The following is a 26,980-nucleotide window of genomic DNA, read 5'->3' on the forward strand; positions in this document are numbered from 1 at the left end:
CCCGATCCTCCTCTGACAGTTCCGAGGATCTTCCTCCCCGTGTGGAAGCCCGCGCTGCGGCTTCTTCCCCCGGGGTGGGAGGTCCGATGCTTGTTCTCTCCGGTTCCGAGGAGCCGGAGGAAATAGGCACCGAGGCGGGGGATGAAGCAGGAATTGTTTCATCGCTTCATCCACCCGCCCAAGAGGAGCTGGTCGAGGTGTTGACCCGGGCAGTGGCCAAATTAAATATAAGTTGGCCACAAGAGGCTCCGGAAATCCAGCTACCCAGCAGGCTGGATGACCGGTTCCTCTCACACCGGGTTCAAACACCTCGCCGGGGCCTGCCTTTTTTCCCGGATCTACACACAGAGGTGTGTAGATCATGGAAACGGCCCTATTCTTCGCGTGTTTGCAATCCCCCAGTATTGGACTATTCCAATGTTCTGGGGGCACGCGAGGCGGGCTATGGGGCGATGCCTCGGGTGGAGGAAGCTCTCGCGAGCTATCTTTCACCCGACTCTGCATCGTCCCTTAAGGCTCCGGTTTTGCCCACCAAACCCTGTCGGGACACCTCATCTTTGGTGGGCAAAGCATATATGGCGGCTGGTCGGGCTGGTGGTTCCCTGCACACATTATCAATTCTGCAGGCCTACCAGGCCGACCTCCTTAAAGAGTTGGACGAGGGAGATGGTCCCTCTCCGGAGGACATTCTGGAACTGAGGAAGGCTGCAGATTTGTCTCTCCGAGTCACCAAGGAGACGGCCCGCGCTATCGGCCGCTCCATGGCTTCCATGGTGACAGTGGAGAGACATCTCTGGCTGAATCTGTCGGGGATAAAGGAGAAGGATAGAGCTTTTCTCCTGGACTCCCCGATCTCGCCTTCTGGGTTGTTTGGAGACGCGGTTAACACTGTCGTTTCCAGACACCAGGAGGCGAAGAAACAGTCAGCAGCCTTCCACCAGTATCTCCCTCGCCGCTCTAAACCTGGGAAGGCTGGCCCTAGCGGGCAGCCTCAGCCGTCATCCAGCTCCTCGCACCGGAAGGTGCAAAAGGAGAGCGTCGCTTCTAGAGCCCCTCCCCCGGGAGCCTGGCAACAGAGGCGGCGCTCTCAGCAGCAACCTTCAGCTCCTAAAGGCGATCTTCGGAACGTCCTTCAGGCGCGGAAGGCTGCTGGGAAGAAGTCCTAGCCACGGCTGGGCTTCTAAGAGCGGTCCCCCCCGCGGAGAAACAACCGAGGTTGTTTCCTCCGCGGCGCTCTGGGAAAATCGATGTGGTAATCCCGCCGTCTATGACGCTTCGGGCCACATCGATTTCCCGCGAACGCATGCTGCACCAGCCGCCTCTGGAAAGACCTGCGGCTGGTCAGCTCGCGCGTCCGCACACGGAGAACCGTTCCCAACTACTTCCTGCCGGTCAGCCGCTTCAGGAGGTTGGGAACGGGAACCGTGTAACACCCGACGCCAGCCTCGAGAGGCTGGTTCCCTTAGTAGATTATTTCGGCGCATGGAAATGCCTTCCGAATATTTCTACGTGGGTCCTGCGTACTGTAGAAAAGGGGTACAAACTGCAGTTCGGTTTTCCTCCTCCACAATTCAGGGGGTTATACTGGACAGCAGTGATACCCGAGCAGGTTCGGGTAATGGAACTAGAAGTAAAAACTCTTCTAGCGAGGGAAGCCATAGAGCGTGTTTCTCCGCTGGAAAGAGAGTCCGGGTTCTACAGCCGGTACTTTATAGTTCCCAAAAAGGATGGAGGGTTGCGTCCGATTATAGATCTGAGGGTTTTGAATCTGTCTCTGAGGAGCTTCAGGTTCAAAATGCTCACTATTCCCATGATCGTGAGTCAGATCCAGTCCGAGGACTGGTTCGTCACGATAGATCTAAAGGACGCATATTTCCATGTCTCCATCCTTCCATGTCACAGGAAGTACCTGAGGTTCGCTTTCGGGGGCGAAGCGTACCAGTATCGAGTGCTTCCCTTTGGCCTAGCCCTCTCCCCACGCACGTTCACGAAGTGCATGGATGCAGCTCTGGCTCCAATGAGACTTCAGGGCATCCGTGTGCTGAATTATATCGACGACTGGCTCATACTGGCCCAGTCGTACGAGGTGGCGGTTCGGCATCGAGATGTCGTTCTGAACCACATGAAATGCTTGGGGCTGAGACTCAACACGAAAAAGAGCGTGTTGACGCCGTCCCAGAGGACTACGTTCCTCGGGGTCGTGTGGGACTCGACAACGATGCGGGCACGATTGTCTCCCGCGCGAGTCGAGACCATACAGGCGATGGTCTCAGGAATAAGGCTAGGCCACAACATCACTGTGAAGCACTTTCAGAGAGTGCTGGGTCACATGGCAGCAGTGTCCAACATAATACCTTTTGGCCTGCTATACATGAGACCCATCCAGTGGTGGTTGAAAACCAAGGGGTTTTCCCCCAGAGGGAATCCTTTCCGTATGATCAGGGTAACGCGCAAATGCTCTCGTTCCCTAGCCATATGGAAGAAACCTTGGTTTCTGTCCCGAGGGCCAGTGTTGGGAGCGTCTTGTTGCCGGAAATCCGTTTCAACAGACGCCTCCCTCACTGGCTGGGGCGCGGTCATGGACGGCCGCTTTGCGAGGGGCCCATGGGAGAGCCGTCATTCCTCCTGGCATATAAATTGCCTGGAGATGATGGCGGTATACAAAGCTCTCAGGAGCTTTCTCCCGCACCTCCGAGGCCAGCACGTCCTGGTACGGACAGACAATACGTCTGTCGTAGCGTACATCAACCGCCAGGGAGGACTGAGGTCGCGCTTTCTGTACAAGACAGCACGCCAAGTCCTCCTGTGGACCCAGGGGAAACTGTTGTCCATCAGGGCAATGTATGTCCCGGGGGTCCAAAATCAGGGAGCAGACATCCTGTCGAGGCAGGGGCTGAGGCCCGGGGAGTGGCGACTCCACCCAGAGGTGGTGGAGGCCATATGCAAGAGGTTCGGCCCAGTGGAAGTGGATCTGTTTGCGTCTCGAGAGACGTCCCACTGTCCACTGTGGTTTTCCCTCACGCATCCAGCTCCACTGGGGCTGGATGCCATGGTGCAGACGTGGCCGAGGCTGCGTCTGTACGCATTTCCCCCGATTGCTCTGCTCCCGGGAGTCCTGGAAAGGGTCCGTCGACAGGGGGTCAGTCTACTTCTGGTAGCACCCCGTTGGCCGACTCGAGTTTGGTTCTCGGATATCATAGCTCTGCTAGCAGGTCAGCCGTGGGAGATTCCTCTGAGGAGGGATCTCCTATCTCAGGCGGCGGGTACGATATTTTACCCCCGCCCGGAGATTTGGAACCTGTGGGTCTGGCCCCTGAGGGGACCAGGTTCATAGAGGCTGGCCTATCGGCAGACGTGATAGAGACCTTACTCAGCTCCAGGGCTCCGTCTACGAGGAGACTGTACAGCCTCAAGTGGAATGTATTTTCCACTTGGTGCAGAGAACGTGAGGTGGACCCAGTTAACTGCCCAGTGGCTTCAGTGCTGGAGTTCCTCCAAGATCGTTTCTCTGCAGGGCTTACCCCGTCCACACTCAAGGTGTACGTGGCTGCCATTGCGGCTTTCCACACTCCTTTGGGTGATGGGCCTCTGGGTAGGCACCAGCTGGTTGTACAATTCCTCCGTGGGGCTCGGAGGATGAGGCCTGCGGCTCGGTCCAGAGTTCCAACCTGGGACCTGGCAGTGGTTCTCGAAGGATTGGCTGAGGCCCCCTTCGAACCATTGGAGTCGGCTGGACCGAAGGATCTGACCCTTAAGGTGGCTTTTCTCCTTGCCATTACCTCTCTCAGGAGAGTGGGAGATCTCCAGGCCTTGGCGGTAACGCCAACCTGCCTGGAGTTTGCCCCGGGAGGAGTAAAGGCCATCTTACACCCTAGGCCGGGCTACGTGCCTAAGGTGCCATCAAGGGTGGTCAGGTCATTGGTCCTGCAGGCATTTCATCCTCCGCCTCATGTGACGGCGGAAGAGGGGAGGCTTCACCTACTCTGCCCGGTTAGGGCTCTAAGAGTTTATCTGGCGAAGTCTGCACAGTGGAGGAGATCTCAACAACTGTTGGTGTGTTTTGGCTCACCTAAGAAGGGATTGCCTGCGTCTACTCAGACAATCAGTAATTGGATTGTCCAGGCGATTACCATGGCCTATCAGGTGCGCAGTTTGCCTTCACCTGTGGCTGTGAGGGCTCATTCCACCAGAGGCATGGCCTCTTCGGTGGCCCTTCTTTCTGGGGTCCCCTTGCAGGATATCTGCGAGGCGGCCGGGTGGGCTACCCCACACACTTTTATCAGGTTTTATAGCCTGGATCTCCCTACGACGCCTGGTGCGAGGGTGCTCCAGTCCTAGCTGTGCCCGGTTTCCGGCTTCACACTAGGGCAGGCGCTACCCTTCGGTGTGGCCTAGTGGGTACTCGTTCCCCAAAGCGTCGTCCCGATGCAGTGCGAGTTCCCTCGAAAGGGAACTGCTCGGGTTATGTATATAACCCTTGTTCCCTGAGAAGGGGAACGAGCACTGCATCCCGACGCCACACCTTGGCGCGCCTGGAGCGCATGCTTCAGAGCAATTACTACCGCCATTACGCTCCAGCAACCCTTTTATACTTCCGGGTATGCCGTCACGATGACGTCATCACGCACGCCAATCGGATTGGCCTAGTTGGCATTCTGGTTTCAGATTCGCTGATGCTAAGGGAGCATCCCCAAAGCGTCGTCCCGATGCAGTGCTCGTTCCCCTTCTCAGGGAACAAGGGTTATATACATAACCCGAGCAGTTTTCCAAGCATTGCATTTTTACATTAAAAATGTTGCCTAAAAAAGCAATACCCAGGCTTATTAAGGGAATTGGGTAAACATGTTATCATAACCTTTTGATGACTTAAAAATGTTTCTTTTAATTTTTAATTTATGCTAACAGGGTCTTCTGACTTTGTCACAGGCCTTTATTGTGTTTGATTCCATCCTAGTAGATTACATTGTCAGCTGTAACGTACTGCTCTGAGACTCAAAGGTTGAGGATCCAAATGCAGCTTTATTGAAGGGTAATCCACAATCGTAGTCAAAAACAGGCAAAGGGCCATACACAGGCAAGCAGTCCAAACAAGCAAACAAGACAGGAGAGACAGTCAAAAGGGTAATCCACGGAACGTGGAAAGTAATCCGAAACCAAGAGACAAGAAACCAGGGAAAACGCTCAGAAATGCAGTGATACAACTAACAAGACTTCGCAATGAATGACAGACATGACCAGGCTTATAAAGTGTGAGCTAACAAGGTAATGGGGTGAAGGTGGAAGGAAGTCCGGGTAGTGACTGATGTGGGAAATGTAGTCCTTAGATGAAGTGACAGTCCGGGATGGAGTGCCCTCTGGAGGTAACCACAGGCACTCTCATTTCTGATCGTGACATCAGCCTTGTCCTTTCAGGTTGAATTTGAGGATGTGAAAAAGGTCATTTGTAATGTCGGTGATCATAATGTTGGCTTTGTCCATTCAGGTGGAATGTGAATTTAAGTGAAACAGTTTGTATATTTTATCAGTATGTCAGTAAATCTAGTGCGATTTCCCCTTTTTCTCTGTATCAGTTGGAAAAACTGTGTGTGTGTATGTGTGTGCGTAACCACCGGAACATTGGTCAGTGATTATCTCCTTCCTACCATTCACGCTGAGGTGAGTCTTCTGCTTCGGTGTGTGTGTGTGTGTGTGTGTGTGTGTGTGTGTGTGTGTGTGTGTGTGTGTGTGTGTGCGTGCAAGTTCACCTAAAGCGTTCACAGGTTTGTTATAGGATTTAAGAACTCTGAGGCACAAATATAGACTGTGACCTAAATTTGAGAAGTTAACTATAAGAGTTCACCGTCAACTCTGAGCTACAGCGCTCGAGGGTTTCGCACCCACCCCCTCCTGAGATATCCTTTCTGTGTGTCGTCATGTATGTGAGAGCTGTATTCTAATTCTAATTCATTTCACATTGAGGCACAACAATATCACACAATATCAGCAGATGTTGACTCTAAGCTCGGTTGATGGGATAAAAATGTAAAAAAAGATTGAATCATTCTTTATTGGAGACATCAGTTAATTAAAAATCTACCACTGCATTATATGCTGAATAATTAATATAATTTTACATTTCAAAAGTTCGGGATCAGTAAGATTTTATTTTGAAGAAATGAATACTTTTATTCAGCAAGAATGGATTCAATTTATCAAATGTGACAGTAAAGACATGTATAATGTTACAAAAGATTTCTATTACAAATAAATACTGTTATTATGAAGCTTTCTATTCATCAAAGAATTATGAAAAAAACACTGTTTTTGCATTATACAAAATAGTTTCTTGAGCAGCAAATCAGCATATTTGAATGATTTCTGAAAGATCATGGAGTAATGAAGCTGAAAATGTAGCTTTGCCATCACATGAATAAATTACATTTTATATTAATATATTAAAATAGAAAACAGTTATTTTAAATTGTAATAATATTTCACAGTATTGCTGATTTTACTATATTTTGTGCTCGGATAAATGCAGCCTTGGTGAACTTTTAAACAGTAGTGTAAATATTTGGCACGAAAGACCCCAAATTAAAATAATTAAATCACATTACATTAGTGTGACAGATGAAAGCATTGAATAGACATGACAAAAATGGCTTTAGAAATCAATATATTGTTTGTTTTTATTTCCATATCACTGAACATAAGTCTATCACTTCACAACACTCCACAACAATCTAATTGGTCATCAATCTGTCTGAGGTAGATTCAAAGGTCATTCACGCTAGTCACATTCTTGTATTCATTCTGAGATGTACAGTTGTTGATCTCTGTACACAGGCAGACAGATGTCTTTACCCGTTATGTCACATCTCAAGACCCCTGTGTTGCTCTATTCTGCTGTGCTGCTGCTTGTCTATAGGTGTGAATGTAGGTCACTGGTGCTTATAGTCTCTCTCTCTCTCTCATGCTCTTTTTTCAGTTTTGGTCTGAATCATGCAAAGCAGCTTCAAACATCAAACAGATTTGCAGGAATATCCATGTGCTGAGGGGAGAGAGACTGTGCGCTTGTGTGCATGCGTGTGTGAGTGGGTGGGTGGAGAAAATGGAGCATGAAGACCTCCTCATCTCCTCTTTTCAGCATCTGAACTTACAATCTTCTCAGACTCACAACCAAACACACACACACACGCGCACACACACACACACACACACACACACACACACACACACACACACACACACACACACACACACACACACACACACACACACACACACACACACACACACACACACACACACACACACACATTTATTTAGCTATCTAAATGGGGACATTCCATATTCTATTGTTTTTATATACTGCTACTAGTTATTAAAGCAATAAGCCCCAAGAAGCCGTGGTTTACAGTGAATTTCGAACAGCTAAGGGGTGTTGTTCTCTGCTCCGCATTGTGCCTAAAACCCCCTTAGCTGTTCTAAATTCACTATAAACCACGGCTTCTTGGGGCTTAAAGCTTTTATAAATCAGTTAGTCCATAAAAATATTTATTTTAATACTGATGTAATGAGGTCACAGGTGTATGTTTGTAGAGTAATTTACAACAGCTTTGAATGCAGCTCAACCAATCAGAATCAAGGACTATATTTTATTAAAATACTGCAACCCACAGCCTAACCCTTACTGAAAACATTCTGCATTTTTACAACTTGCAACCATTTTTACAAATGAGAACATGCCCAAAGTAGGTTATGGGAAATTTTGACAGGTTTAGGACAGTTCTGGTTACATATTTGTCCCAAAAATACAGATGGTTAAGTACACACACATGGTTTTTATACTGTACAAACTGTATATTCTATACCTTTACACTAACCCTACCCCTAAACCTACCATAACACAAAACTTTCTGCATTTTTACATTTTCAAAATAACTAATTTTGTATGATTTATAAGCTTGTTTCCTCATGGGGACCTCAATTTTAGTACCCATGAGTCTGTGTACATTCAGGTTGAAGTCCCCACAGGGATAGAAAAACATAAACGCACACACATGTTATGTTTTCATGTTTTATGGGGACATTCTATAGATAATTTATACTGTACAAACTTTACAGTCTCACACACACACACACACACACACACACACACACACTGACACTGTTACTGACAAGCTCCAAAAAGGACAAAAACCCCATAAATGTGTAACACACAAGAAATCAGTTGTAGACTTTTGTGCGATTTCAGGTCATCAGTAGCTTTGTTTGTCTTGAGCAGTAGCCCTCAAATGTCATATAAAAGACAGAAGCTATATGATTAGACAGACATTGAGGCAATCAGAAAGGTAAATGAAGACTAGCAAAGTATCTAAAGCATTAACAATTGGTACAAAGATTTGTAGCAAACATATTATGTCTCTAATTCTGTGCTCTCTTTTTAAAACACACACTCAAATACACTGAAATCATGGTTTATTTCATTCTAAATCAGCTTTGTTTCTATATATTTCTAATGTTTGATTCTGATCAGGATTCTGGAAAGTCAATGTCATTACGTCAGTTCTATTGATTAGAAGCAACTTGTCTCAGCTCATAAACTTTGACCTCTTCCTTCCTTCAGTCTGTCGACCCCAATTTAACAGCATGTAACCTGTTAGGCAAACATAATTCTCTCTCTTGCCCTCTAGTGATGGTATATATGTACATGTACATGTGTGCTGTGTGTGTGCACTTAAAAAGATTGTGGCTGATTTAATGGGTTTGAATAGAAACAGCTCATAAATCCATACCTGAAGTAAATGGCGCACGCACACACACACATTAGTGGTTGCATTGATTTTTAATCTATCAGACTCTCAACTCTCTCTTCATGAACTGGGCTGTGCTCTCTGGTGACCATGGCAACGGGCGGCAAAAGAGTTTGGTTTCAGCAGAAATTAAATAGAAGGCTGAGAAGAAGAGAGACAGTCTCTCCCTTTTGGGTTTGTCCACTCAAATAATGCAGAGTTCATGTAATAGATGGGTAATAAAGTTGAAGTGTGTAATTTCTGCAGCTACAGCATCACCAAATGGATTTCATACCAAAAATAATGACTGTTATTAGACAGGTTTCACTTCCTCTGTCTGCAGTGTTTACTTTTTTTGAGGAAATCAACATACAAATGGCTTAATTATAGTAAATCGGGTCTTAATCGGATATTTAAGGTCAGGAATCACCACTAATCAATTCCTGTGCACATTTCAATGTGGTTTTAAAGCATTCAAGCACAAGAAGATGCGAAAGAGAACTCGATTCGGCAATGACAGATCAATGACATCCGTTTAGGAAATAGATTTCCATTTCATGCTTTAGCTTTAAGCTGTGATTGGAGATCTTTAGAATTGAAGAAATATATCATTTTATATTTTATCATTTTAAAATGGAACAATATTACTTCAGCTTTAACATATTGCTATCTCAAACACTGACAATGATAAGCTGCATATTACACATGCAAAAACATGTTTAACGTTAACTCCTGCATCCAGGTACACAGGTTTACATTTATCTCAATTGTTGAGATTTAAATTTTTGCTGAGTTTAAGTAGGCCAGACTGTACTCTGCTTGGCAAAATGTCTGGTGTTTTTGTCAGTAGGTGCCTGTTGGGTATAAAGGGTAAAGAAAATCCTCAGCATGTTAAAACTCTGTGGAACAGAAATGCGGAAACCCTGCTGTCTGACTAATGCATTATTCGACTGCAGGCATTCCCTTAAAATGGCCCAGGCAGGATCCTCTCCCCTTTTATGATGTACTACTCATGCATCTGTGTGTTTATGAGCGGATTGGGTATGTGAGAGCTCTGTTTTTTTTTTGATCCCACTCTGTCTTTCTGTCTTTCAGGTGGTGTACCTGCAGCAGGCGGAGGTGAACAGGGAGAAGGTGTCCCCTATGCACCAGAGCAGCATTGATGGAGTGGAGGACATGTCCGCTTTGGCAGAGCTTCATGAAGCCGCCATCATGCACAACCTTCATCAGCGATACCAGAAAGACAACATCTATGTAAGAATCTTACAGACACTTGACCTCACAATGCTCCATGAGACCTTATCAGGGTTATTATTATATGCTACAAATAAAATTATTTAAAAACACTTCTGTAAGCTGAAATAAAATCATTGAATTTTATAGGTTTACAATAATGAATGTGACTATTCAGATTATTTGTCCTGTCAGTAAAAGTTGAAACATTCAAACAGTTGAAATTTCCTCAACATTGAAGTTCCCTATGATTTTCTTGTTAAGCCATATATCTCTTCTGCTGTTGTCTGTCTCCTTATTAAATGTCTCTTCACCTGCTAGAGGCCAAAAGTGAATGATCCCTCTGAATGTTAATAGCGCTGCTCCATCATCAAACTGGTCAAATTGCGAAATGAAACTAAATACACCACGCTTAATTTAAAACAACAACGCAGAATCTCTTCCACCCTGCGAGTCAATACACCCAACTAAACTTTTGACACCACTGATCATTTTATTTGCTGATAAATAATCTAGAGGCATCATGTCTAGTCTTGACAAGATTATTTTAGATGTTAATATAAACTCTGGCAATGACCTGTTGATTCCTCAACTGATTCCTTATCATTCTAAAGCTAAAACTGAAACTGAAATACACTATTGTTCAGGTTTTTGGGGGCAGTAAGATTTTTTTTAAAGTACATTCATATTTTTTATTCAGCAAGCAAAATATAGCCTATTAAAATAGAAAAAAGTTATTTTAAATTGCAATAATACTTCACAATAGTTTTTGATCATGTGGATGCAATATTGGTGAGCATTAGACTTAAAAAAAAAACATTAACAAATCTTACCAGCCCAAACTAAAAATATAAATATAATTAATAATTTACATAAAATAAAATATAAATGGTAACAATGAAAATGCTGCAACTAAATAATGAAAAAATACTTTTCCTTTTTTAAATAAATTTGAAATTAGTATAAAAAAAGGCTTTTTCAAAAGGCAAAACTATAATAACTTTGATCCCTATAATCTATTTTTAATTCATATGTATTATTTGCTTTTTATAATTATATTGTATTGCAATAGAATTTGTCTTCAGACAAGAGTAAAATAGGAATGATTAGTCAAAGCTGTGCCATTGTGGTTAGGACACATCATTCGACACATTGAGCTGTGGTTCTAAAGTGGGCACTGTTAGTTTGAGTCGAGCATATCATTTCCTGATCCTGTTCCCCCATCATTTCCTTTCCACTCTATAGGCTACTGGCCAATAAAAAGGATCTAGATATTCTACATGAAAGTGTTATAGTGATTAATGTCAATATCTTTGATGTCACCCTATTATATATAAATCATTTCAGGTTTTCACATTTTTACCAGGAATTCTCTTCACTTTTCTTCATGCCAGTACTTTATCACAAAGTAGGTCAGTTAATGTCTAAGTGGTCACTCTGTCTTTCCTGTGTAATCAATCCTGTGTTGTTTTGTATTCTGAGTTTTAGGGTGGACAGCTCTCTCACTGACTGAGAGAGGAACTGGAGTTTCCTGCCTTAGTTTAGCAGAGTGATATTAACTCAAAACATCTCAGCCTGAGGCTGAAAGGAAACCCTGTTTGATTAAGGAATTTTCCTTCTTCAACAAAAACATCCGAAGCCTAATACATCCCAAACTTAGCCTAGTCCTACCAGACTCTAGTACATTTCATTTGTACAGAGAGTCTGGCCACTCTCCATTGACAAGCGTTTACTTCCTTGAAGGCGGGTACTCTGTTGAAGTTTAAAACTATTGGATCTGCCCAGAGCCAGTGCCAAGCTAACGTTTGTTCATGACGTAGGTCATCTCAAACTAGCACACAATATCAACGTTATCGTTCTCAGCCACTCCCTCTGTTGGCTGACTAGAGAATATACCACAATCCCAGACGGAGTACTGAAGGAAAATGAAAATTGAGCGGAAGTACGTAGGAGGGCGGAGCCAGGCTATCCCAAACTAGGTTTTGAGACAAAACTGATGTCATGCAGGATTTATTCAAATATGTACTGTAAATGATAGGCAGAGTACATTTTTAATTTTCTGCTTTTATTTCCATTGTTTAAAGTGGGTTTATCAACTTGGATACCATATTTATACAGTATTTATATTACATCAACAAAGACGATTTTCATTTGCCGCTAGTGATGAATGTGGTTAACATGTGTAATGGGATTTATGTGCAACATAAATCTAGATTAGTTTATTTTTTACCAGAAGATTCAAACTGTGCACTGCAGGTGCTCGATTTAATTAATTTTTTTTTATTTTGTAATAAGGGATTAGAACGTATGCTAAAAAACACTAAGTGTTAGTGTACAAGTAAATAACCAAATCCAGAAGCCATCTATTAGCAATCAAACAATCTTAAATTTTTTAAGTGAATAGTGGCCCACGATGCACTAAAGCCCAAAGTATACTTTGGCCGTCTGTGTTCCGTGACAGTTCAGCCCACATACAGTGCATGTTCGAGTGAAATGAGCACTTAAAAACATAGTCCACTAGATAGTGTGCACGCGATGAACAGGTCTTTCTGTGCTCAAGACCAAAGGAGTTTTGAAAGGCTCGCGTGCTCAACTGAATGCGAGATGGAGCGAAACGTGGAAAATGAAGTATACTTTGCACAGTCTAAACAAGCCCAACACAGAAGATCCTTGCCATAGAAAAGCACCTCTCCAGCAGACGGCATCACAAGCCGCTATTGTGCTAAAGCTAAAAGCATGTCTGCACTGGACGTGGAAAAGCAAATCCATATGTCCTTTGTGTCAAGTAGCACAAGCACTTGGAGTACGACATACAAATACAACAGGGCATCAGTTTACTGTCGGGGATTTGTCGTGTCGCGCCATATCCAATGTAGGCAGAATCACTGATTATAATGGGTTTGGTGTAGACACAGTGAAAGTGAAGTGTTTTTCATTGCAGGTTTTTCAATTTAAAAAAATCTTTACATTTTTAATGAAATTATTTGATAGTCAGAGGTGAGGTGGGGCGCCACACTTTTTTACAGGTTTAAAAGGGGTGTGGGCAAATTTTTTTGAGAATTGTTGCACTATATGGTCTTACTGATGATGTTGCCTAAAGAGAAGGGTCATGTGATCGGGTGGCTAGGACTGGAACCTCATTTATCTAGACGGAGCCATACATCCCGGACTGCTGGTTTAGAGTTGTTGCCTGGAGGAACTGGTATGACTCACTGTCTGAATTATGATCCAAACATTCAAACTTGACCTTTTGCAAAATACATAGAAAAAGAGTCAGTAAATCCCTCTTTGTAAGGATTGACTGGGACAGAGTCAAGTATAATGAAAGTTGTCAGCTTGATTACAAAGCTTTTATTTATCAGATTCTTTTTAATCTTCCATCATGCGGTTTTAACAAACCCAGAACAAGTGATAAAGTGATGTAACTTAACCAAACACAGAGCTTCAAAAATATATTATTTAAAATATATATACTCTATTATTTAGTGTTATATTATATAATTATATTATTCAGTGTTCATAGTCCATAGTCATAGTTAAATAGTCATCATATACGCACCCTCATTTCGTAATGACTTTATTTCTTCTGTGCAACACAAAGGAAGATATTTTGAAAAATGTTGGTAACCAAAAAGTGCTGGTTCTCATTGATTTCCATTGTATGGACAAAAAATAAGTTAATGGGAACCAAAACTTCATACAGGTTTGGAATGACATGACGGTGAGTAATTGATGACAGAATTAAATTTTTATGTTGACTATCCCTTTAAGAGACAATTTTCTTGTATCAGCCCCAGTGTCAGAGGTAATTATTACTGTTTAGTTTACTACAGAGGGACAAAAAACATCTGACAGTCATCTATACCCAAAACACACACAATCTAAACCCATTTCATAGTATGGTCCAATAACCTGCTCTAACAAGTCAGATAATAGCTGTATTGTTGTTTATCTCAGTACATTTGTGCTGGTAATGAAATGCCAAGCCTTATGAGACACAGTATGATGAATTGCTCTAGCTCTCATATGCAATAGAGGAAATTATGTATGGATGTTTTTGTTATGATTAGAAAAGGTCAGTGTAATGTGTTTTATTAGTAGAGCTTATTTGAAAATAAAATTAAAATGGCATGCAAGGCTTTATTTGTCAGCTGTATTGTTGATCCTGCTTTAGACTGCAGATTTGTGTCATGTGGTGCTCAGTGAAGTGAATGTGAAGGTGCTCTCTTATCCCATCTTGGTAAATGGATACTGTAATTTACCTTTCCCAGGATGCATGCACTGGGGTTGATGACCGATAGCAAGCGGTTATCTAATTTATCTTAGACACAGAGACACAGCCGATCTGAATGAGAATGACTCCCCTCTTGGGGTGGTAGCGACAAAATAATTTTGGAAAGGAGAACATTGACACACTTTTCAGACCCATTATGATTTTTGTACAATGTCAGCATAGTTTTTTTCTTGAATCGTATGTTTTGCTTCTTCTTTTTTTTACATTTTAACACCTCATAAATAATTACAGTAGATCAGGAGTTCTCAACTCTTGCCCTCGAGGTCCACTTTCCTGCAGAGTTAAGCTCCAACCCTAATCACACACACACCTGTACAAGCTAATGTTTAGGATTGCTTGAATGTTTCAGGCAGGTGAGTTTGATCAAGGTTGGAGCTGTGGACCTCGAGGGCCAGAGTTAGTGTTGCCAATTTAGTGACTTTTCAGACCCCTTTACTGACATTTTTTCTTCAAAAAATCATACTCTTTCTGTTGTCTGACAGATATGTTAATGAGAACAGCTTTATTGGACATTCAGCTATATTGTATTAAAATACAGTATGTGGGCGTGGATTAGCTGAGAAAACAAATGTAAAGTGCCAACAGTTGGTGCATTACACCATTTAGCTACTTTTTTGAGCAGGCTTTAACTACTTTCCATTGAAAAGAAGAGGCAACACTGGCCAGAGTTGACAGCCCTGTAGTAGATGATAGGCGTGTATGAAATCAGTGATTATTACAAGATTTATTTAAATTTTTATTCCTGCTCCCCTTGTGTAGCATCCATAAGGGCCCTATACACCTGGCGCAACACAAGTGTTTTTTGCTAGTTTCAGCGCGACGCAATTATCGTTTTCACGTCCAGCACCACATTGTTTAAATAGCAAATGCACTCGCACCCATCTGTTCTGGTCTGAAAACGAGGTGTGTTCAGGCGCATTGTTGGCACGTTGCTATTTTGAGGCAACTGAAAACAACTGCGCCATTGACCAAAAAAAACCTGGTCGCAGTATTTTTTGTGTTATTTAAAGGGCATGTTAATAATATGCGCCTATAGATGGGGGCACACTCTGCTTATTACACACACAGGAACGCGCAGCAGCACACAAACATTTTTAAATATTAAAAATAAAAGGATTCCTCTCTGAAGAAGCGTTCAGTCTTTCCGCTCGCAAATTCCTCCACGTAAATATCGAATCCGCCATGGTGCAAGTGCAACTGGCTTTTTAAGGGAATGGGAGATGAGACTCTGATTAGTTTATTGCACGTTACACCTAAAACACACCCATGACTCATTAAGAAACTAGGTATAACCCTTTTGCACCACGTGCCTGGCGCCAACCGTTTTTTAGTCGTTAAACTAGCAAAAGTGGATTTGGACACGCCCCAAGTTCACTTGCTCCATGCGCTTTAGATCGTTAAAATTGGAATCCAGGAAAGTGAGATTATATGGTGTTGTTAGCCTCAATATATGAAAATTTCAATCATACACCTGCACATTAACACATTATAAAGACCAGCATGTACTGTATTCAATATTAAAAAGAGATGGATTTATGTTGTTACAGTGCGCATAGATAAGGACACACATCATCCACAATCCTCTCATGCCCTACTGACCCTGACCCTGACACAACCAGCTTCTGATGTGAAATATGACACATACTGATTGTTAAAGTTCCTTTTAGATTTCGCTTTATTTGTGGATATAAACTAAAAAGTGCACTGATCATAAAGGTGTACATTTGTCTCAAAATTTTACTATTTGCTGGCTTTCAATAGTCCTTAACTTAACTCTTTCTCTGTCTCTCAGACTAACATAGGTTCTATCTTGGCGGCTGTGAATCCTTATAAGCAGATTGGAGGGCTGTACGATCTCTCCGCAGTGGAACTGTACAGTCAGCATCATTTGGGCGAGCTTCCGCCACATATCTTTGCTGTTTGCAATGAGTGTTACCGCTGCTTATGGAAGAGGCATGATAGCCAATGTGTCCTGATCAGGTAATATAAGCCCTGCAAACATTTTTTTTTATTTAGTCAAGCAGGCAAATCTGCAGAACAAGCATGAAAATAAATAATAGATTCTATGTCAAATGTGCTCATGATTGTATTTTTTCAATGTCTAGAATGAATGACTTAACGAAGCATTCTTTGTCTGCCTTTTTTAAAAACATTTGTTAAATGCAGTAATATGATTAAAACCATGGAGAATCAAATCAGAATCGGTGTGCAAGTGTGAGGGCTCGTTCACACCAAGAATGGTAACTAGAATGATAACTAGAATCATAAAGTTTTAAATCTTTCCAATCCAAATCTAGACCAAATCTTGAGCTGAGCAAAATCTATGAGGTTTTGAGCAGATTTGTTCTGCACAGTGACTCGTTTGAACATCTCTGATGCAATGGAAGTAAATATGAACATAATGCTGTAATCGATACTTTTCACTAATCGTGGCAGATGTAACCATAATAAAAAAATGTGTTTGTTTGTTCAGGCCTAGTTATTATTGTATATATAATTATCAGACATCCAGCAACAACATTTTACTGTATTTTTGTATACTTTCTGAATAACTTCCATACACTTAGTTTAGAAAAAACATGAATATATATCATCTGTTCGCCCTTGTGTTCTCAGAAGATATCTTGTTACAACCCCTGGCTCAAGGGAAAGCAGAAAAAACAAACACATGTAGACCAAATTTTAAGCTCAAAAGATAAAGCTTTATTAATCACAAAAATAAAATTCTCTCCAATAATAGAACAAAACAATTCAAGCAAATAATGTTTCTGTAAACATCAGTGTGTAATGCAGTGTATGGCTTAAAGTGTAATACGGTATATGTGTTATAAGTGCTAAGAAAAAAACAAGCAAAACACAACACAAACGATGTCCCAAACCAAAGTCCCCTGTTGGCTTAGTTGGCGCGTCTGAACCACAGCGACAGGTATACCAAATGGACTGCAAATTGAAGTAATTCATGGGCGGGGCAATCACAAACCTGAAACAAAACCGCAAGGGTTTTCACACTCCATCACTTCTAACTGGACAAATTCAGTGATGTTTTAGCTTGTTTTAAAGCATGTAGGTAATGTGAGGAAGGTCTGGAATGCTTTTGGCCTGACTGGAAACTGATGGAGATCCATTTTTAGATATTATCTCAGTGTACTAATCTCATTTGTGTTAAACCTAAAGGCTGAGTTTGAGCAGTTGTGGTTTAGACTTTTGCCACAAATTGCTATCAGATGTCACAGCATTGCAAATTCAATCAGGGTAACACACATGTCAGTGAAGGTCATAAATGAATGTGCGTATGCATGTGTTTAACAGTGGTGAAAGTGGAGCTGGGAAAACAGAAAGCACCAAACTACTGCTGCAGTTCCTGTCTGTCATGAGCCAAAACTCTGCCGGGACACCGCCTACAGAGAAGAGCACACGCGTGGAGCAAGCCATCGTACAGAGCAGGTAAATGAAATACACAGCCTAAACACTTTCATATGCACAGACAAATGCACAACCTTTATACTTTTCTTTCTTGTGCAGCCCCATCATGGAAGCATTTGGAAATGCCAAAACAGTCTACAACAACAACTCTAGTCGTTTTGGGAAATTCATTCAGCTTCATTTCTCTCAAAGCGGGAACATCCATGGAGGATGTATCGTCGACTGTATCCTCCTCATTGTACACATGCATTAAAACATAGTTTTTGTATACAGAGACATCTTGACCTTTACAGATGGTACCGTACCCTTAATTGTATTGAATGTACACTTGTTATTGTACTTAAAAAAACTCTACTTGCAGATAATATTACTGAAATAAAAGGCCACTTAAGTATACTTAAAGAGAGTAAACTTTCATGATTATTTTTTGTGACACTTAAGTATACATTAAAAAGTGCACTTTAATGTCAAATTAATGTTTTAATGTCAAATTAAGTTTTACCCTAAAGTACATTTTAAATTGTTTTAATATTTTTCCTTGCTTTAAAAAAGTACTGTACACTTTTATGTGTTGACTAACATACTAAAGCACACGTTTTACTGTTATTCAGTCTTACATTTAAAGTTAACATTTTAAATGTATTAAATTGCAACTTCATCATTACAAATGTGTAATTAAAAATGTATTTAAATACATTATATGTTAAAATAAAAATTAAAGTACATCACTGTTTGTCAGTACATCGGGCAGTAAACTTTAATCATATTTCAACAACAATACTAAGGAAATTACATATAAAGAGGTATATAAGTCCTATCTAATTGGGTTAATATAAATTAACTATAATATATAATATAAAATATATAATATAAAACTATAATATATTTTTATTTTTATTTAATACAATTAAGTGTAAGAAAACATTACATTCGGTTCATACTTAAGTCATCTTTTAAAGTAAATTAGTATACTTAAGTGTACTTCTTTTTCCTGTCCACATATTAGGTAAAACAAATTCCAGTTACCATAGTAATCCATTCATTTTTACTGAAATACAGCAGAATGTTGCACTTCAAACATTATAATTTTTGCCAGGTGTAGTTCAGTTGTTATAACTTCTTTCTTTTCCCCCCCACATTTTTTTGCCATAGAAGTGACTAATAGTAATTGGCATTTGTTTTCCTCCATACTTTTCACAGTACAGTTTACTACAAGCTGCTTTTTGATGCAACTGTATTTCCCTTAATTCTTGCCCCTTCAGATTTGCTTGAAAAGGTAACATTGCCCTCAGCTGTGTGACTCACCCCTACATACCAGAAATCAATCTTCTGTAATCAACTGTTCACAGTATAAATCCAACCATTGTCACTGCTAATATGATTTGGCTCTGGATATCTTGTCAAAGGCAGAATCACTCCCCCATTTTGCAGAGAAACAGTGTCTGCCAAAGTGAGATTCTCGCCCACTTATCATCTGTGATCTGATCTGTGTTCCAGAATCGAGTGGTAAGGCAGAATCCAGGGGAGAGAAACTACCACATATTTTATGCTTTGCTAGCTGGGGCCAGCAAAAACCAAAAGGGTGAACAAATACACAATGCATATAAACACACATGCATTTACACATAACGTAGATGATGCTAGCATAATAATATTAACTAAAATATACACGCATGTTGACAGACTGAATGAGTAGATATGTCCCTCTGTTTATAGAGACATATTTTCTAGAAGACTCGCCTGAGTTATTTCACTACCTGAGTCAGTCAGGATGTGTGAAGGACCGCAGTCTCGATGACAAGCAGCATTTTGATGACGTCATGGTATTAAAAAAATCTAATTGATTTTTGTTAATCTGATAGTACACATTTTTAAAGTAAAAAAAAAACTAAGAGCAGCATGAGTCATTCTCTCTTTCTCTTTTTGTTTTCAGGAGGCTCTGAAGGTCATGGAGTTCACAGAGGAAGAGATCAGAGATATGTTTAAACTGCTGTCTGGAGTTCTGCAACTTGGCAATGTGGAGTTCATGACAGCAGGGGGCGCGCAGATCACCACCAAACAGGGTGAGAGATGTCATTCATCTCTTTTACTCAGCAACAAGGTGGTAACATTGCTGTTTTTTGAAGTAATTGAACTCAGGTTTATTGCTAGTTGAGGTACTACATAGAGGCAGATAATTCACACGCACATCTCTCTTTTTCTCTCTCATTCTCGATAATTTATTGAAATAAATGTTATAATTCAATCAAATAAATGTAATCTTGCCACACTACATTATCTTTGTGTCTGATTTAAAGCGTGCAGAATGCTAAAGTTGTAGCTGACAAAAATAACCGGCAACCCTTCGATTTACGTTGGGTGTTTTTTTGCCTTCATGTAGTGCATTAAAACCATGAAATGCACACCTATCCATGGATTATCCCTTACATAGACATCGCTAATATGTGTTTGTTAGTAATTCTCTTCTCTACTTTCTGTAGTTATCACTAATGTGAGCGAGCTCCTGGGTCTGGACAGTTTTCAGTTGTCTGAGGTTCTTACCCAGCGTTCCATGATCCTCAGAGGAGAAGAGATCTGCTCTCCACTCACAGTGGAACAGGTACAATCACTACAATTACCTTGTTTGTACCATAAAGCTTACATGATATTATAAATGTTAGTAATACGTATTTAACTCTCTGTCCTTTATTTATTTGCCAAACGACCGTAATTTTCTTCAAATCTGTAGTTCCGGGTATGTGGATCCACAGCAGCTTTGGCAACTCGCTCTGTTGTTATGTATCGTCATCACTGTCCCGCGTTCTCATTGGTTTGCTGGCATATGCCGGATTTCATTAGCAGGGTGAGCTGTGAGCGGATTGCTCGTCCAAGAGAAATGTGCTGTTACTGCCAGATCCCAATCACCGAAAATCACATTGTGTTTGATACAAAACTGAATAGACTGAATCAGGTGAAAAAAAATGCATAGTATTTTTTTTCTCCATAGGGAAATTTATTTGAAAAAAGTAATGAAAACTGTTAACTATTAAAGACAGACCTACTGTAAGCAGACCTATAACTATTCGAGGCTGTTAATTGTAGTCTGTGTTGTTTATATTTTTATTACAGTTACATTTATTCTAATGATATTTTACTTATATTTAATTTATAATAGACTACTAATGTTTATTATATTATAGCTTACTTATTTTCAATTCTTAATAAAAAAAATAAAATAAAAAAAACACTTCTGGCATACATGTAAATTGACACCTGCCATGGTGTTTCTAATTTGTTGTCTCTAATTTAGATGTGTGTCCCATAGACTGTAGAGTGTGTCCTCAGCTGATGCGCTGTAATGTTTAAAAGTAAAGCATTTAGTTTATTAAACCTAGCGGAATTACAAAAATACAGCATATTTTGCAAACGCACCTTCCACGCGCCGTGCCTGCTCAACTCAAACACAACTCAACAGCTTTTACGGGTGCTTGTGAAGGCATGAACAGGTAAATGTAGACTACTGTCAATAAATGGTCAAATATATTAGGAAACTTTTAGCTGTGTTGCTATGTGTAATGAGAGTAAGCAACTGAGCAGCTAACACTTTGTCTAACCCATCCAACGTGCAGGTGCATTTTTGACATAATGCGTCACCCAGCATACCCGAGTAAAAAAGTCACCGATCGCCACTGATATATATATACTTTCTCGTAATGATATGCTTTTATAAGAAAAATTAAAACTTGAATAGTTTGACAATTATTTTCTTTATTCTCTTCTGTCTCCACTTGCCCATTTTCTTTTCTGATTTTTGATTGACAGGCGATAGATTCCCGGGATTCAGTTGCCATGGCGCTTTATTCTCAATGCTTCTCGTGGATCATCATGCGAATAAATCAGAAGATAAAGGGCAAAGATAATTTCAAGTCTATTGGAATCCTGGACATCTTTGGTTTTGAGAACTTTGAGGTGATCACATGTTCATTCACACAGATAGTATTATAGTATATATTATATACACAAAATAATATTTTTACTAATATCTTACACAAGTGTTTCTTGTGTTCTGAAGGTGAACCGTTTTGAGCAGTTCAACATTAATTATGCTAATGAGAAACTGCAAGAATATTTCAACAAACATATTTTCTCTCTGGAGCAACTGGAATACAACAGGTAAAGACTGACAACCGTGAGTGCATGAAATGTAAGTTTGGTCAAGTCAAGTCACCTTTATTTATGTAGTGCTTTATACAATACAGATTGTTTTAAAGTAGCGTTACAGTGATAATTAGGAGGGAAAAAAAACGATTAAATGATGCAAACAGAATTCAACTGCTGTAAAGCAATTCTAAAAAGACAATAGTAAACAGTCATTATTCAGTTAAAATCAGTTCAGTGTTGATTCATTTCTGTTTAATAACTGTGTAAGGTACATCAATTATGAAATGACTTCAATTTACTGTAGCTATAAAGCAGCTCTGCAGAAAACAGTGTTGTCATCATCCAGCTAAGTTGAGTTCTCATCCACTAGTGTCAGTGCAGTCAAATCAGTAATATTGCTGAATATTATGTGTCCCCAACTAAGCAAGCCAGAGGCGACAGTGGCAAGGGACCAAAACTCTTTCAGGTGACAGAAATATAGAAAAAAACCTTGGGAGAAACCAGGTTCTCCGATGGCCAACAAACAAACATGGTGTGGTTATGATTCACGCTGCATCACAATTCAGAAATCAGATTGTGGATCAGTAGCATTTAAAATATTTCATCCAGTTCCTTTTGCTTGAAGATTGGATTCATCTCACCAGTGTGGAGACAAAGCTGGTCATAGGTCTGCGCAGAGGACTTGTCTGGTTCTTGTGGTCTTTGCTGAGGATCTGTGCAGGGATTGTTCTAGTAGACGCAGTCTCTGCTGACATTCAGGGCTGCGATGAGGTTGTATCTGGGTGCAGGTCTACCATCTGATCTGAATACAACACGGATCCAGCTGACTACGGTAACCTCTGGATAAGGATGAGACAGACTAATATTAGCGTAGATGCCATTCTTTTGACGATGTAACAAGTACATCTGCTTTTATGCGAAGTTTTTCCGGTCCCGGCTGACTTAATTTATGCAGCCTAACAATCCTTTAACGGATTTGAATGGAAATGTGATAATGTGTTATGTGTATGCCAGGGTAAAGAGATGAGTCTTTAGTCTAAATTTAAACTGACAGAGTGTGTCTGCTTCCCGAACAATGCTAGGAAGACTGTTCCAGAGGTTGGGTGCTAAATAGGTAAAGGAATTAACTGCCCACAGTCATTTTGATTATTATTATCCACTCGGCAATAGATGCGAAGGACTACATTTCATTAAGAGCTCGCTCAAGTACTGAGGAGCTAAACAATTTAGTGCTTTGTAAGTAAGCTTAGATTATCAAGATTTTAAAATGATTGTGATGTTCAATAGGGAGCCAGCTAATGCAGTGTTGACAGAACCGCGATAATGTGGTCATACTTCATTGTTCTAGTAAGAACTCTAGCTGCTGCATTTTTGACCAGCTGGAGTTAGTTTATTAAGCATGCAGGGTAACCACCCAGAAGAGCATTACAATAATCTAGCCTTGAGGTCATGAAAGCATGAACTAACTTTTCTGCATTTGGCACTGAAAGCATATGTTGTGATTTAAATATATTTTTAAGATGGAAAAATGCTGTTTTACAGATGCTAGAAATGTTGCTTTCAAATGAAAGATTTGTATGAAAGAGCACACCCAGGTTCCTAATTGACGACAAAGACATGACAGAGCAGCCATCAAGTGTTAGACAGTATTCTAGGTTATTATGTGCTGAGGTTTTTGGTCAAATAATTAAAACCTCTGTTTTTTCATAGTTAAATAGTAGGACATTACTAGTCATCCCATTTTTTTCATTCAACTAAGCATTCTGTAAATTTTGTGAATAGGTATGTTTCATTAGGGCGTGAAGAAATGTAGAGCTGAGTATCATCAGAGTAACAGTGAAACCTAAGAGCCATTATGGTCAGTGCTGCACTCTGGGCTTAGCTCTGGAATTTCTCTCACTGGAACAGACTCGGGAATATCTCTCATTGGATTAGACTCTGACATTTCTCTCACTGGAACAGACTTAAGAATATCTCTCTTCACTGGAACAGACTCAGGGATTTCTCTCACTGGAACAGACTCAGGAACTTCTCTCACTTGAACAGACTCTGGGATTTCTCTCACTGGAATGGACTTCGGGATCTTCCCTCACTGGGAAGGACTTGGGAATTTCACCCAATGGAACAGGCTTGGGAATTTCACTCTCTGGAACAGATTCTCAAACTGTGTTGGGGTTTGATGGCATCCTGAGTGAGTGAGTGGACTGGGAGGGTTCTGGCTGAATGGTATTGTCACACTCGACTTCACCAATTGGAAAGGAAGAGCCACACAGCACAATGTACAACTTCCAGCTGCTCTCCATTTTTCGGGCGTGAGTGTGCTTGTTATGTGTGCATCAGACTATTTTCCTTCATCTTCTTTAAGCGCAAAGGAGAAACCTTGTCCAAAGTGCTGGGAAAGAGAGATAGTCAATAGTTTATGTTGCAACATCGAGTAGGAGGAGTTGAAACGGATTTATAAAGAAATCTTTAGTGGTAGAGGTGATAATTCTACCATTTAACAGGGAGATGGTGTTGCAGCCTTGGCTATATGGAGTGTACACAAGACTAGATAATGATCTGAGATATCATCGCCTGCTGTAGAATTTCAACACCATCCACATCGATTTGGTCAATTCTTACATGTCTATTGTATCTCTTAAGTACCAGATCACATGAAAAGTTATTACAAATGCAATTTAAGCATTTTAAAAGATTTTGAATACTATAACTAATGAATTCTGTCATACAGGGAGGGGATTCACTGGGAAGCCATTGATTGGATGGACAATGCAGAATGTCTTGATCTGATTGAGAAGGTAAACCAAACATGGTTATCTGTTGGGAACAATTCGGTTTAATTTAGTAATGACTATTTATACATTAATTCAATCAAAGTTCAATTTGATTATTACAATAGAAGAAGTTTTCATTTTTGTGTAAATTAACACTTATCTAATGTTGTGTTTGTACAGAAACTGGGCATGTTAGCTCTGGTTAATGAGGAGAGCCGATTTCCCAAAGGCACTGACTTCACCCTGCTGGAGAAACTGCATGGCAGACACTCTGTGAGTTATATTCGCATCATACAAGGACATAACACAATTCAACCAATCATAACATGAATAAACTCACAAATGAGGTTGTTTTTCCAGACTAATCCATACTATGTAAAACCCAGACTGGCAGACCATCAGTTTGGAATAAAGCACTATGCTGGAGAGGTATATATGTCTGTCTTTCTGTCTGTTTGTCTATCTGTATATCTATCTATCTATCTATCTATTTGTCTGTCAGTCAGTAAAGTCTGCCTGTCTTCCATTTTTATCTTTGTTTTATTTTTGTCTTCATTTTTATAGGTCTTATATGATGTGAGGGGGGTTTTAGAGAAGAACAGAGACACATTTAGAGATGATATACTGAACATGCTGAAGGATAGTAGGTAAGGCACAAACACAAAAATTCACAAACTCACACATGCACTGAGGTATTTTGTTCTTGTGCAGTTTAACCTGTGAGTGATTCTGTGTGTGTGCAGATTGGATTTCATCTATGACCTGTTTGAGCAAGTGAGCAGCAGAAACAATGAGGAGACCTTGAAGATGGGCACGGCCAGAAAAAAGCCCACTGTCAGCTCTCAGTTCAGAGTGAGATATAGCTTTCATATAAAGACTTTCATCTTAATAATAGACCAAAAATGTTACATGTTAAAATGCTGCATCTTTCAAAGCATTCCGATTTTTACTGTTTAAAAAATCAGGGGCAAATTCTCTAGTCAGTTAAGCCTGTCTTATTCACATTTTGCCTGCAGTCCCTTCCGACTTTTAGACATTTCATTGGTTGTCTCTTCTGCCCTTCAGGACTCTCTTCATTCTCTAATGGCCACTCTCAGTGTATCCAACCCCTTCTTTGTGCGTTGCATCAAACCCAACATGGAAAAGGTTAAAGCAGTCACATCAACCAATGAGAATGCAATTTAAAAGATAAATTGTGACATGTTATTCCACACACATCATACATTTTTTTTATGTTTTTTGTTTTTGATTTTATCTTTTCTATAGAACCCAAACAAGTTTGACCCAGATGTGGTTCTGAATCAGTTGCGGTACTCTGGCATGTTGGAGACAGTGAAGATTCGCAGAGCTGGATTCCCTGTCAGACGCACCTTTAAAGACTTCTTCACCAGGTAAGTGCTAAAACAAATACAGACGCATGAGTTTTTGTTGGCTTGTGTTTTCTGGGAGATGTTTATGATTTTGTGTACATCAGGTATAAGATCATTCTCAAGGAGAGGGAAAAGGCATCTGTTGCTTCCAATGTAGATGAGAAAAAGATAAGCACAGATTTGCTGACACTCCATGACAGGACCAAGAAGGAGTGGCAGTTTGGAAAGACCAAGGTGAGTGACTTTTGACGTCTTCCTCTATAACTGTGCTTGTATCTCTTTTCAAATAATGGAAAGGGTAACAGTTTATTTTACAGTGTCCTTGTTTCATATGTTACATGTACTTACCATAGTAATAACAGTAAATTATGCATAATTACATGCAACTAACCCTCAACCAAACACTAATCCTACCCTAACCCTATAGTAAGTACATGTAGTTAATTAATATTACTCAGAGCTTAAATATATAATTACTGTAACAATGACGCCTTAAAATAAAGTGTAACCATGGAAAGATATCCGACTGTGAAGTATTAACGGGAGGCACATTTTCACTTGTGTTATGTTTGATAGCACTAACCTGTGATAACTTTTGTTCTCTAGGTGTTCCTAAAGGAATCTTTAGAACAGAAGCTGGAGAAGCAGAGAGATGAAGTGCGAAGCAAAGCTGGACTGATCATACGAGCCTATCTTCTGAGATATACAGCAAGGTGTGTGTATTATTGCACAGATTACCTTAGATTGCATTTGTATAGTTTCCAAAACATTTCAATAAACAACATTTAATTGAATATCCTTTTAGATTTGGACATGTAATGCACTCTGCCCTGTTAAGCTTGATATTAAGATGCGCTTTGGTCGATTGGATCACAAGTGGATGACTCTATATACAGGTGTAAATTGGGTCTAAAAGTTTTGAGCTTCTCCACTATCGACCACTTCCAGAGGTAGTTGAAAACGTATTCGACC

General features: G+C 40.6%; 1 protein-coding gene across 1 annotated transcript in view; it reads left to right on the plus strand.

Moving 5' to 3' along the window:
• Nucleotides 1-26,980, plus strand: part of myo10l1 (myosin X, like 1) — a 77,304-nt gene that overhangs the window by 30,369 nt on the left and 19,955 nt on the right. The window contains exons 3-21 of the mRNA XM_079840032.1: nucleotides 9,870-10,028; nucleotides 16,094-16,281; nucleotides 17,611-17,745; nucleotides 17,824-17,962; nucleotides 19,222-19,306; nucleotides 19,441-19,547; nucleotides 19,658-19,787; nucleotides 20,205-20,323; nucleotides 21,526-21,672; nucleotides 21,776-21,876; nucleotides 24,596-24,662; nucleotides 24,819-24,911; nucleotides 24,999-25,067; nucleotides 25,203-25,285; nucleotides 25,382-25,490; nucleotides 25,704-25,784; nucleotides 25,905-26,029; nucleotides 26,113-26,242; nucleotides 26,615-26,716. Of these exons, the coding sequence (XP_079696158.1) occupies nucleotides 9,870-10,028; nucleotides 16,094-16,281; nucleotides 17,611-17,745; nucleotides 17,824-17,962; nucleotides 19,222-19,306; nucleotides 19,441-19,547; nucleotides 19,658-19,787; nucleotides 20,205-20,323; nucleotides 21,526-21,672; nucleotides 21,776-21,876; nucleotides 24,596-24,662; nucleotides 24,819-24,911; nucleotides 24,999-25,067; nucleotides 25,203-25,285; nucleotides 25,382-25,490; nucleotides 25,704-25,784; nucleotides 25,905-26,029; nucleotides 26,113-26,242; nucleotides 26,615-26,716 (2,169 nt within the window). The remainder of the gene's footprint in view (nucleotides 1-9,869; nucleotides 10,029-16,093; nucleotides 16,282-17,610; nucleotides 17,746-17,823; nucleotides 17,963-19,221; nucleotides 19,307-19,440; nucleotides 19,548-19,657; nucleotides 19,788-20,204; nucleotides 20,324-21,525; nucleotides 21,673-21,775; nucleotides 21,877-24,595; nucleotides 24,663-24,818; nucleotides 24,912-24,998; nucleotides 25,068-25,202; nucleotides 25,286-25,381; nucleotides 25,491-25,703; nucleotides 25,785-25,904; nucleotides 26,030-26,112; nucleotides 26,243-26,614; nucleotides 26,717-26,980) is intronic.

The sequence above is a fragment of the Gobio gobio genome (assembly GCF_949357685.1).
Source record: "Gobio gobio genome assembly, chromosome: 17".
NCBI lineage: Eukaryota > Metazoa > Chordata > Actinopteri > Cypriniformes > Gobionidae > Gobio > Gobio gobio.